Below are 14,187 nucleotides of genomic sequence, written 5' to 3' on the forward strand. Positions count from 1 at the left end.
TGTGCTGTCACTTTCTTCACCAGCGGGAACGGTCTCTTGGCAGCTGGTTGAAGGAGCATCCTGGATGGTGGATGGAGTTGGTGCTGCATCTTTTGGCTTGAAAAATGCATGGAGTGTGGGCTGGATGGCTTTCTTTTTCTTTGCTGCATAAAGTTCCTTGTAGCAACAAAGGGCATCATTAACAACACAGCTAAAATCAGTGCTCCTTTCAAGATTTGGATCTTGCTCGATAACAAATTCTATGGCACTTTCAAACGAGCTGAGGATTTGGCTGAGATTTTTCATGGTGAGATGCTCGGATGAAGGTGTCATAGTATCTTCTTCTTCCTTAAGAGCCCACTGCTGTTCCAACTCCATAAGATCTTCATTGCTTAAGGGTTCTGCATGAGACTCCAGTAAGTCATCCACGTCCTCTTCGTCAACCTCTTCAAAACCAGCCTCCTGCGCCAGGTCTACAATTTGACTTGTAATCAACGGAACATCAGCAAACCCCGTGAAATTGTGGACACACTCAGGCCACACTTTCTTCCACACAGCGTTCATTGTGGAGGCACTCACCTCCGCCCATGAATCCTTAATGTTTTCCAAAGCCATTTTTATGTTGTATGTTCGCCAAAACTCCTTGATTGATAGCTTGTCCTTATCAGTTTTTTGATAAGCTGCAGCATGGTATGCTTAACATAATAGGCTTTAAAAGCAGCAATAACTCCCTGATCCATAGGCTGTAAAAGTGAGGTAGTATTTGGTGGTAAAAATACTACCTGCACGTTTTCACACCAGTCTTCCATTTGCTGAGGATGGGCAGGAGCATTGTCTACAAGCAGCAAAGATTTGTTGTCAATGTTGTTCTCCTTGGACTACTTCTCAACATGATTGGAGAAGTAATTGATCACGTAATCGTGGGTCAATGCCCTAACAAACGACGCGCTTTTTCTTGTATCACAACAAGAGATAAAGGCATGCGACGTTTAGTTTGATCTTCTATCCACACACATAATAAACGCTCCATGTTGTGCATAGCACCATCTCTCATTCTCGTCAGTGTCGTTGCACTCGAACTGGTCGCAATCTGTGATATTTTCTTTATCTTTGCCGAACTTTGAACGATCGAATGTACAGTCGATGCAGCGATTGCTGCGCGCGGCCGATTTCCGTTGTCCCTTCACCTCGTTCATGTCTTTTAATTATATCCAATTTCACCTTCAACGTGACAGCCTTTCATTGTCTCTTGAAACGAGGTGTGCTCGGCAAAAGACTTGCGGGTTGCTTGGGATTCATACTGGAAGGTATGCAGGCGAGCGTGAAGAGAATAGGTACAGTACAGCATACAGTACATGCGCAGTAAAGTGAAAGTGTGTTTATGTGCATCCTGTGTGATTGTTGTTTTTTGGAGGCAGTTTGAAACTTTTTTTTGCGTTTTTCCTTGCAATGACATTACGATAGGCATAAAATGTTTGCGATAATTGAAAAATTGGTCATTAAAACTAAATTACAAAAAATCGAAACTACAATATGCGAACTTCCGGTTAGCGAGGACTTACTGTATATATATATATATATATATATATATATATATATATATATATATATATATATATATATATATATATATATATATATATATATATATATATATATATATATATATGTATTTATATATGTATATATATATATATATATATATATATATATATATATACAGTGGGGAGAACAAGTATTTGATACACTGCCGATTTTGCAGGTTTTCCCACTGACAAAGCACGTAGAGGTCTGTAATTTTTATCATAGGTACACTTCAACTGTGAAAGACGGAATCAAAAACAAAAATCCTGAAAATCACATTGTATGATTTTAAAATCATTAATTTGCATTTTATTGCATGAAATAAGTATTTGATCACCTTCCAACCAGTAAGAATTCCGGCTCTCACAGACCTGTGAGTTTTGTCTTTAAGAAGCCCTCCCATTCTCCACTCATTACCTGTATTAACTGCACCTGTTTCAACTCGTTATCTGCATAAAAGACAGCTGTCCACACTCAATCGATCAGACTCCAACCTCTCCACAATGGGCAAGACCAGAGAGCTGTCGAAGGACATCAGGGACAAAATTGTAGACTTGCACAAGGTTGGGATGGGCGACAGGACAATAGGCAAGCAGCTTGGTGAGAATGGAACAACTGTTGGCGCAATTATTAGAAAATGAAAGAAGTTCAAGATAAAAGTCAATCTCCCTCGGTCTGGGGCTCCATGCAAGATCTCACCTCGTGGAGCCTCAATGATCATGAGAAAGGTGAGGGATCAGCCCAGAACTACACGGCAGGACCTGGTCAATGACCTGAAGAGAGCTGGGACCACAGTATCAAAATAAACCATCAGTAACACACTATGCTGTCATGGATTAAAATCCTGCAGCGCACGCAAGGTCCCTTTGCTCAAGCCAGCGCATGTCCAGGCCCGTCTGAAGTTTGCCAATGACCATCTGGATGATCCAGAGGAGGAATGGGAGAAGGTCATGTGGTCTGATGAGACCAAAATAGAGCTTTTTGGTTTAAACTCCACTCGCCGTGTTTGGAAGAAGAAGAAGAATGAGTACAACCCCAAGAACACCATCCCAACCATGAAGCATGGAGGTGAAAACATCATTATTTGGGGATGCTTTTCTGCAAAAGGGACAGGACGACTGCACCGTATTGAGGGGAGGATGGATGGGGCCATGTATCACGAGATCTTGGCCAACAACCTCCTTCCCTTAGCAAGTGCATTTTCGATGGGGCGTGGCTGGGTCTTCCAGCATGACAACGACCCGAAACTCACAGCCAGGGCAACTCAGGAGTGGCTCCGTAAGAAGCATCTCAAGGTCCTGGAGTGGCTGAGCCAGTCTCCAGAGCTGAACCCAATAGAAAATCTTTGGAGGGAGCTGAAAGTCTGTGTTGCCCAGCAACAGCCCCGAAACCTGAAGAATCTGGAGAAGATCTGTATGGAGGAGTGGGCCAAAATCCCTGCTGCAGTCTGTGCAAACCTGGTTAAGAACTATAGGAAAGGTCTGATCTCTGTAATTGCAAACAAAGGTTTCTGTACCAAATATTAAATTCTGTTTGTCTGATGTATCAAATACTTATTTCATGCAATAAAATGCAAATTAATTATTTAAAAATCATACAATGTGATTCTCAAGATATTTATTTTCGATTCCGTCTTTCACAGTTGAAGTGTACCTATGATAGAAAATTACAGACCTCTAAGTGCTTTCTCAGTGGGAAAACCTGCAAAATCGGCAGTGTATCAAATACTTGTTCTCCCCACTGTGTATATATATATATATATATATATATATATATATATATATATATATATATATATATATATATATATATATATATATATATATATATATATATATATATATATATATATATATATATATATATATTTGCAAATCTAGAAGCCATTATCGCACTCATCATTCAGGTCCTTTAGCTCAGTTATCTCGGGAAGTGCATGTTCTATAGATAGCTCGCATTCCATTGTTTAATGGGTAAATCTATGTAAATGCGCTGTGATTCATTTTAATAGTTAGGGTTCAATCAGAACAACAATAAAGAAGAACGACCCTCCTCCACAAAGAAGAAGAACCCTCCCGTCCCATGATTCAACAACGTAAACAGCCCCCACCTGCGGTTGGGGAATGTGGTGCGGTGCACGAGGGCACGAGTCATGCTGGAAGCGGGGGAGGGGGCTGAGAGGGATAAGAAAGGGACCCTCAGCTTGGCTCGCCAGAGAGTTCGGGTTGTTCAAGGGTTCAAGAGTTCTTCAAGTTGGTTGTCGTTGGTTGTTCAAGGGTTGTTCAAGGGTGGTTCAAAGGGTTGTGCTGGTGCTGCTGCTAGTTCGGAGGTTTGAGGGGATCCGCCGGAGCTCGGAAAGGATTGCGGCTCGTGCTGGTTCTGAGTTTTTCTGGTTCGGCCTTCATTCTGCTTCGTGGTCTGGTTCGGCTAGCTCCACTTGGTGCGTGGAGCTCTTCATGGTCTCTGCTTGGTTCTCGGCTTGGTGTACACTCGGCCTCATCTTGGTCGGTGCTTCTTCGGGGAAGCGACGCATCTTCGGGGAGGGATCGGCCCCTCTTCTCACCAGCACGTGTCCCAGAGCGTGAGGGGATCCGCCGGAGCTCGGAGGGGATCGCGGCTCGTGGTGGTTGGAACCAGCTCGCCCTTGCTGGTGCCCGGTCCAAACAGCTCGAAAACCACACGAGGTGGAAAGGTCCGAGATAGGTCCTGGGCTTCAGCTCATCTGTCCCTCCGAGCTGAAGTCCGTATTAAAGGCATCAGCCACCATTTCTTGGGTGTGTGTGTGCGTACATGTGTCCGTGGGCCCGTCTAACAAGTAGAGAACTGGTAAGTGCATTGGGTGCTGTAAATGATTGCATTGCGTTTTGTATAGTCGGTTTCGTTCTGCTCTTACGTGTTCCCTAGTTCCCCAATATTTTTAATAAATACTCCCATTGTTGAATGTAACAGCTCATTCTGTGTTTCTTTCATTGACTCGACATGACGCGTGTTTGAGGATTAGTGTTCGTAACTTGTTCATTTGGTCTGGCCCGACTTTGGTCGTTCCACGCGGTTACGCCGGATCCGAATGGGCGATAGCGATTCGATTCGGACAAAGTCGGCCGAAGGTGAACTTCCCCGGTAGTCGGATCACGTGGGAACTTAGGTAAATTGAAGTTGGCAATCAACCCTATCCCACGTGGTCGATCCATTGGCGAAGATCGTTTCGATAGGGGACCCGTCAGTTCCGGAGTTATCCGGGGCGACGATCATTACATTCCGGGCGATCAAGTGGAGCTGACTCTACTGCTCTCCCTGGTGGTCGTGCTCGCGTTTGACCCCCGGCCCCGCAACAATATATATATATATATATATATATATATATATATATATATATATATATATATATATACATATATACATATATACATATATACATATATACATATATACATATATATATATATATATATATATATATATATATATATATATATATATATATATATATATATACATACATACATACATATACATATACATATGTGTGTGCATGTAATCACGTCTGTATAATCAGGATTGATGTGCATGTACAATCACAACCATGCATGAGTGTGTATGTATAAATACGATTAATGTATGTATGCATGCGTATGTACGTGCTGCCACGACCAATCGTCATCTCTACTTGCATATCGCTAAGACTGAGCAGAACCTTCCCTGGTCTTGAATCACCAATCTCCACCCCAGCAAGGAACCATGACTAATGGACCAAGCAGTCTCCTAATTCATGCTCCGTTTCCCCCCCTACCTCAGGTGGTTCACCGGATCACACCCGGGACATCCCTGTTCGCCTGGCCAAAGTGCGCCACTGCCACCGGTCACGATCTTTACACGCGGTCCCACCAAAAATCGGTCCCATCTATCCATTGTTGGGGGGGGGGGGAGTCGCACCGCAAGAAGAAGTCAGCAAAGTGCAACAAGCTGCTTGGCAAGGCTGCATCCCGAATGCCTCGGCCTAATCAAAGCTGTTATAGTCAGCGAGTTCTTCGATACCACTCATCCTCAAACAGATGAAGTCGATAAAGCCCTCCAGGCTGCACAGCCAGGCTGTTTGTCGATCAGCGTGATACAGGGCACCACATACGCAGCCCTCGGCTTCATTTAAGCTGTCGGCAGGTATAGGCTGCATCACAAGCACATGTTGCTTAATGTGACACGGGGCGACACCAGCGCAGTCTTTTGTCCCACAAAAGCTGCCACCCTGGTCGTGGTCTTCACTCCCATCAAAGTTATTATTCAGTGTGGTATTTGGTCCTATCAGTCTCAAATGAGAGGAGGAGGAGTTTGGGACCACACTCTGCGCAGAGCGTTGGTGCTGCTTCAGCAGTCTCCTTGGCGAATGGGCACAATCCTGGATGGGTCGCCACTCTGACACAGTATGCCAACATGCTGGCACTCATTTTGCCGACTTCGGAAGGATGACAGGTCGAGTTAACCCCACCTAGTATTAATTCAACAGGTTGGCACGATTTTAACTCAGGACCCGAGGATCCAAAACACACCACCCGAACCATTAAGTCAACATCATGCATGAGAGAGGGAGGCCTCCCACTACTCCAATGAGACCTCTTCCAAAGCCAACACCTCCAAAGAGACAGAGAGACAGAGAGACAGAGAGACAGAGAGACAGAGAGACAGAGAGACAGAGAGACAGAGAGACAGAGAGACAGAGAGACAGAGAGACAGAGAGACAGAGAGACAGAGAGACAGAGAGACAGAGAGACAGAAAGACAGAAAGACAGAAAGACAGAAAGACAGAAAGACAGAAAGACAGAAAGACAGAAAGACAGAAAGACAGAAAGACAGAAAGACAGAAAGACAGAAAGACAGAAAGAGACAGAAAGAGAGAGAGAGAGAGAGAGAGAGAGAGAGAGAGAGAGAGAGAGAGAGAGAGAGAGAGAGAGAGAGAGAGAGAGAGAGATAAAAGATTTGTGCTGTTGTGAAATTAAAAAAAAAAAAAAAATAAAAAAAATAAAAAAAAAAAAACTTCATGACCGATTTACTTGGTTGGAAAGCTAATCATCTATTTACTTGGCCAAATTTTTTTTTGTTTAATCACAAAGTTGCCCGTTTTAAAAGCCCGTGTTTTTGCTAATGAGGAAGAAGAAGCGGAAACTCGAGCTTTAAAGTTGCAGTTCCAACAGGAACATTTATTTTTCTATGACAGCAGGAATCCTTCACAATGATATTGGAGGAGCACACAAAATTATATAGCATGGTAATACTTATTGAAGCAATAGAAAAATTTAAGTGAACCAATGGAACACACAAACAACAACAACCACAGCCACCATGATGGCAGCAACAAATTTATGTTGTAAAAGATCTATTTTTCATCCTCATTGACATTCTCAGAAATGCATGCAATATGTTTACTAAGCACAACGTGAGATCTTTTGATCAAACCCGTCGGCGAAGTGTTGGAAAGCACGCCCAGTTTTAATAAAAGCTTCAGCACCACAAGAAAACATTCAAAAAAAATTAAACTCATAATATAAAGTAAAGATTTTACTGAACCAAAAAAAAATGCAACTTGCTCTTCATTTACCTTCAAATCGCACTTTGGTAACAACTGAGCTTCTCTGACGGCATCACACACATTCGGAAACTCTTTCCATAATCCTTTTGATAACGAAGATCTCTCCATTTTCAAAAAGAAGTGAAGATCTGTATCTGATAAATGCTGGAGCATTCTCTCTGCATCTGTAATGAGAAATAAATAATAAATACAGATATTTATTACCCCCTGGGGATTTAGTGCAAAACAGTGGCTTATGGATTTGGTCTCAATTTATGTGTCCATGCGTGCGAGCGTGCGTGCGTGCCCGCAACCATATACGTGTGTGTGTGTGCAGACATGTATGGACCGATTTTATTCCGACCTATCACAACGACAAATGATGGTATACATATGCACATCATTTTTGCTTCACGACATGATCAAAGATGGCCGACTGGTGGCCATTTTAGTTGTAAAAAAAACAACCTGGTGTCAAACATGTCCTCAACCTTTTCTCGGACATGCATTTACCAATCTTATTAAAACTTGGCTCACATATAATGAATGATGGTTTACATATATATGCACATCATTTGTTTTTTTTGAGATCAGATCCAAGATGACCGATTGTTGGCCATTTTGTCACTTAAAGGTGTCCCCAACCACTTCTCAGACATGCATGGTCCGATTTTGTTCAAACTTTGCAAAAGCAAAGTACATGATGGCGCTCGCGTGCGTGTCAATTTATTTTGTGATCTGTTTAAAGATAGCTGTGTGGCACACTGGCGGCCATTATAATTGAACATAAATATGGGCCTGCCTTTTACTCCGTTTAGGAACATTTCTAAAACAACAGGGGCGACGACATTTTAATTCTTTTTTTACTTGTTATATCAGAATAGAATCCTACATGGAATGTAGTGACTGCGGTTTATAGGAATTTTTTTGATATTTGAATGGTTTATTTGACTTTGAAATGTAAACTCGAGTATTTACCATGAACAGATGTTTCTTCCCTTCCTCGATCATCCTCTTCTATCTTTTGTGGATCATCCTCTTCTACCTTTGGTGGATAACCCTCGATCCAGGGTCCCAATCGAGGGTACGTGCCTCGAATGTTGTAAATAATCTCCAGAAAGGTCTTTGCACACTCTTCACCTTTTCCATCCACTATATGCAAGCATTTCCGTAGCTTGTCTGCATTCGATTCTTCACCTTCGAGTTTGTCGTAATCTTGTCTGCTGAGAACTCCTCTTGCTCTGGCTTCATCAAAAGCTTTGGAAGGATCGTACATCAACGCGTCGATGATGTTTGGTCCATTTTCCCTCAGCAGTTTCTCATTCATGTCCTCATTTTTTTCACCGTTCTCAGCCATGTTTACATTGAGAGAACACAAATAACTCTTCTGTGGTCTGCAATAAATGGAAACAAGTGTAATGATGATGACAACAACAACAACAACAAAAAACAACATCATAATCATTCAAAACTTCAAAGGAATTTCACGAGGAAGGCCATTTGGCGCATTCAACCTGTGAAACATCAATATCACACTAATTAGCAGGAAATCGAACAGTTTATCAACTGTGGGGTCAGGTCAGGTATGGGAGCATGCTGGGGAGCAGCGCGTCACTGAATCCAATTTCTGCCGATTCTGCAGGGACCTCCATCTGGCCATCCCCCTGACAGATGCCTGGCCCTTCCCCATCTCCTTGAGATGCTGATCAACCTGCTGCAACTACGAGGCACGTGATCGGCCCATTAACTTCCGCCACTCACGAAGCTCCCTCACTGAGAGAATCTGGTGAGGAGGGTCAGTGTCAGGAAAACGGGCCACATGTCCATACAACCGCAGCTCACACTCACGGACAATGCAGGTAACAAATCTCATTTGAATCTTTATCAGAGAATCCTCCAGAGAGCATCCTGATTCACTGAATTGAAAGTTTGCAGTGGTCAACATAGGCTACAAGCAGCCCTTGCCAAAACTCTCATCTGAGTTTGGTGTGGACACAAAGAGCAAGGATACAGTCAATCGTTGACCTCTTTGCTGAAAAGCCTGACTGCACTGGGTGCTGGTGCTCAAGCAGATGGTGACGAACCCGATCAATAATTATCTGAGGAAAGACCTTGCCTGGCACTGAGAGCAACGTCACCCCTCAGTCGTTGTTGCAGTCCTGGCGATCACCCTTCCCTTTCCAGAGAGAGAGAGATAACAAGGCCCCTCTTCCAGTCAGTTTGGCTGATGCCTGTGTTTCAGGCAGAGCACAGATATGCATGCAACGATATGAGTGTAGCATTTCCACCAGCCTTGAGAAGTTCAGCATGGATGCCACAGATCGCAGGAGCTTCACCCATTTCAAGTGGTTCACCATAGCCTGTGTTTCCACAAATGAAGGTGGATCACAGTTGATTGGAGGGACAGCAATAGGGATAGTAACACCACTGGCATCCAACAACAGCTGGTGGATCAGTCTGGTACAGCCCCTCAAAGTAACCGGCCCAGCATGCCTTCACTTCGGACTCCTCCGTCAAGACCCTTCACCCTCCGCTCAACTGCAGTACACTGAGAGATGGGCTTGGAGGAACACAATTCGCGATTCCCCTGTAAACAGGACGAGAATCACCTGACCACAGGTGATGCTCTACCCCCTCACAGATTCCTCACACACAGGCCTTTCCCAGATTTAAACTGCAACTTCAGTGTTGCTACCACAAGCCTGTGATCATTATTGAGGATCTGAGCACTCCGGTAGCCCCTGCAGTTCTGGATCATCCTCTAGTGACCATCACCAAGCATGTGGTCAATCTATTTTGCAGCACTACTAGTATTGGAATACCAAATCCAGCGATGAGCATGTGGGTGCTGAAACCATGAACCAGCCACCCTAAATTCATTACTTCTTGCAAAGTCAAGGAAATTATTTCTCTTCAGATTCACAGTTCCTGACCCACGGGGAACAATAAATGTCATATCCATCCCTATCAGTTCCAGTCGATGAAGTGAAATTCCCCAAGACTAGAAGTGTATCTGGTCTGGCACACTGATCAACCACAGACTCGAGCATGGCATGGAATGTGTCCTTCACGGTGAGGTCACTCACCTCAGTCAGAGCATCTCCAGGGATCAGAGAAACAACAACCAAGGAGTGATGAATCCTTCATCTCATAATAAGCTTGTTGACCGGTGTTACCTCAATTACCATTGGAATCAGCTTATTGGACACAGCTGCAGCAACTGCTTGGGAATGGTAACCATCACAGCAATCAGACCAATAGTAGGTGTAACCACCCATCATGATCTCACCACTAGCCGGTCTCCAAACTTCAGAGTGCTGCAATTCCGATGTCCGAACGCTTGAGCTCAGATGATAACAGAGACAGGTGATCATCCTCTCTTAGAGATGGGACATTCCAGGCAGACACCTGAAGGGACTGCCTCACATTAACCCAAGGAGACTGCCATCTGGTTGATGACACCTCAGCGCCACCCCGACACACACGACTGCAATCTGATGTAGGAAGGCGACCCGTGGTTCTCCTCCTTTCAACAAAGAGTGGGTGTCCCGAAGGATTTGCCACAATCCCGTCATCCGGTGATCTGCCCGACGGAGGGTATCTGCACATGAGGTATTCCCACAGAGTGGGTTTTCAATTTTCTTTCCGGTTTTCTTGTGTTTTGTGGAGTGAAGGATTTTGCTGTGGCCGGAATGCAAATGCTGCCACCAACCTCCGAATAAAAAGTAACCCAACTGCAGGAGGATATCCACAGACACAATTGGGCATGAGATATGTCTGGCCGTTGGCTCACATGGAGCTCTTCTGCCCTTTTGACAGGTTTGTGGGGCAAGCACAGATATTTCCAGGATGTGCATATGTGTGTATATATATATATATATATATATATATATATATATATATATATATATATATATATATATATATATATATATATATATTTTTTTTTTTTTTCAGGGTTTGGGGTGGGAAGATGAAGAGGGTTATCGACAATAAATGAACAAACATATTGCATCACCTTTTGACGAGACCCTCTCATGACATCACAATCACTGCACAGGCATCCAATCTCCGATCTATACCTCAGATAACCACCATCCCTGCCAATATTCATGTACCTCTCCATCCTGAATGCTTAGATGTACGGATCTAACTCAAATTTAAACCTATCTACTGTTTCTGCTGCCATGATCTTTCCAGCAAGACCATTCAATGCATTAATTACTTCTCAAATCAAAGACTCCAGACCTTGTTATCATCAGAACTCTCTAATTCTTTCAGGCTGTGATGCCTGATCCTCTCACTGTCTCTCCCCCCATTCTTCATTGTGTGGCCCATGAGCCACTGGCACCTCCTGGTGGCCTAAAGTGTGGCTCCTGACGTGTGGCTGAAAACACCACCTTCAAAATCTGCCATAAATGTTACGAAATTGACCCAAAGGTTCCAGATGAGTGTTCCAATGCAAAGCGTAAAAGTAACATCACTATATCAGTAGATGACAGTGTAAAAACAATTACGCTTGTTGCCCAGTAACCAGAACAACAACACCAAAAAAAAGAGTACATGGAGACAGGACAGAATTGCAGCCATTTTGGAGTCCTGCAGGTGGTGTGGAAGCTCAAACGCTAATGTCTTATTGGCAAAAGTGGCCCACTTCTAAAAAAGAGTGAAGATCACTGGTCTATTCTGATTAAAACTCTTCTGCTCTTACTTTGTTGATTCCCTTTATGATGTTAAACATCCCAAACATATCCCCTCATCATCACCTCCTTTATCGCCAAATAATGCTTACCCCTATCTTTATGACCAACCCCTTCCCCCACCACCTCCCAGATCCTTCTCTTGCATTACATGCACCAAGATTTCCCCTTGTGTGATGTAATCTCTATTTTCATTATTCCGATCCATTCACAGCACCTTACATTTCTCTCTGTTAAATTGTATCCACCAATCTTTTCAATAATCTGTTGAAGTATTGTGGAGTGAACCACAACCACATTAACCACTTGGTTACAATCGCAGCCCTTGTGGGGAGAGAGTAAGAGAGAGAAAGAGAGTAAGAGAGAGAAAGAGAGTAAGAGAGAGAAAGAGAGTAAGAGAGAGAAAGAGAGTAAGAGAGAGAAAGAGAGTAAGAGAGAGAAAGAGAGTAAGAGAGAGAAAGAGAGTAAGAGAGAGAAAGAGAGTAAGAGAGAGAAAGAGAGTAAGAGAGAGAAAGAGAGTAAGAGAGAGAAAGAGAGTAAGAGAGAGAAAGAGAGTAAGAGAGAGAAAGAGAGTAAGAGAGAGAAAGAGAGTAGGAGAGTAAGAGAGAGAAAGAGAGTAAGAGAGTAAGAGAGAGAAAGAGAGTAAGAGAGAGAGAGAGAGTAAGAGAGAGAGAGAGAGGAAGAGAGAGAGAGAGAGAGAGAGAGAGAGAGAGAGAGAGTAAGAGAGAGAGAAAGAGAGTAAGAGAGAGTAAGAGATTAAGAGAGAGTAAGAGAGTAAGAGAGAGTAAGAGAGTAAGAGAGAGTAAGAGAGTAAGAGAGAGTAAGAGAGTAAGAGAGAAAGAGAGTAAAAGAGAGAAAGAGAGTGAAAGAGTGAAAGAGAGAAAGAGAGAAAGAGAGAAAGAGAGAAAGAGAGAAAGAGAGAAAGAGAGAAAGAGAGAAAGAAAGAAAAAGAGAGAAAGAGAGAAAGAGAGAAAGAGAGAAAAAGAGAGAGAAAGAAAAAGAGAGAGAAAGAAAAAGAGAGAGAAAGAAAAAGAGAGAGAAAGAAAAAGAGAGAGAAAGAAAAAGAGAGAGAAAGAAAAAGAGAGAGAAAGAAAAAGAGAGAGAAAGAAAAAGAGAGAGAAAAAAAAAGAGAAAGAAAGAAAAAGAAAGAAAAAAAAAAAAAAAGAGAAAGAAAAAAAGAGAGAAAGAAAAAGAGAGAGAAAGAAAAAGAGAGAGAAAGAAAAAGAGAGAGAAAGAAAAAGAGAGAGAAAGAAAAAGAGAGAGAAAGAAAAAGAAAAAGAGAAAGAAAAAGAGAGAGAAAGAAAAAGAGAGAGAAAGAAAAAGAGAGAGAAAGAAAAAGAGAGAGAAAGAAAAAGAGAGAGAAAGAAAAAGAGAGAAAGAAAAAGAGAGAAAGAAAAAGAGAAAGAGAAAGAGAAAGAGAAAGAGAAAGAGAAAGAGAAAAAGAGAAAAAAAGAGAGAAAGAGAAAAAGAGAAAGAGAAAAAGAGAAAGAGAAAGGAGGAGAAAGAGAAAGAGAAAGAGAAAGAGAAAGAGAAAGAGAAAGAGAAAGAGAAAGAGAAAGAGAAAGAGAAAGAGAAAGAGAAAGAGAAAGAGAAAGAGAGAGAAAGAGAGAGAGAGAGAGAGAGAGAGAGAGAGAGAGAGAGAGAGAGAGAGAGAGAGAGAGAGAGAGAGAGAGAGAGAGACGGAGAGAGAGAGAGAGAGAGAGAGAGAGAGAGAGAGAGAGAGAGAGAGAGAGAGAGAGAGAGAGAGAATGCCACAGATGTACTCTGTGGATGGCCACCTGAAGAAAGAATACATTAATTGCCCCCATGTCGGTAGAAACAATGTTGGTCATTAATTGGGGTTATTTACTTAATTTAATCCCCTGCCCCGACATCCCTCTCTCGGGATTATCAAATGTACTGAAATGGTTTTGTTTGAGAATGTAGGTGGGCATGCACACACAGAACTTGGGGAAATAAATTATTTATTATAGTCAAAGACAAGAGAAACGGAAGTCATGACACAGACACAATGATAAATGATCACAATACTTCCCGAACATGGAAATAACCAAACAAGAAACACACACACACACACACACACACACACACACACACACACACACACACACACACACACACACACACACACACACACACACACACACACACACACACACACACACACACACACACACACACACACACACACACACTGAGAATGAAAGTCCTTGGTCCTACCAGGTGAGATTGAAAGTAGAGTGAAGGCAAAAAGTTCCAGGTCCTACCAGGTGAGATTGAAAGTAGACGGAAGGAAAAAGACCACGGTCCTACCTGTTGACATTGAAAATAGAGGGAAAGAAGAAAGTCGCAGGTCCTACCAGG

At 42.8% G+C, this 14,187-nt stretch overlaps 1 protein-coding gene across 1 annotated transcript in view; it reads right to left on the bottom strand.

The window, feature by feature from the left end:
* LOC147033683 (NACHT, LRR and PYD domains-containing protein 12-like) overlaps nt 1-14,187 on the bottom strand; it is a 195,316-nt gene that overhangs the window by 177,105 nt on the left and 4,024 nt on the right. The window contains exons 5-6 of the mRNA XM_085851831.1: nt 8,102-8,517; nt 7,154-7,308 (exon numbers count right to left, since the gene is read on the bottom strand). Of these exons, the coding sequence (XP_085707957.1) occupies nt 7,154-7,308; nt 8,102-8,480 (534 nt within the window). The 5' untranslated portion in view covers nt 8,481-8,517. The remainder of the gene's footprint in view (nt 1-7,153; nt 7,309-8,101; nt 8,518-14,187) is intronic.

The sequence above is a fragment of the Eptatretus burgeri genome, chromosome 2 (genome assembly GCF_056783735.1).
Source record: "Eptatretus burgeri isolate ZD-2024b chromosome 2, Ebu_testis_v1, whole genome shotgun sequence".
NCBI lineage: Eukaryota > Metazoa > Chordata > Myxini > Myxiniformes > Myxinidae > Eptatretus > Eptatretus burgeri.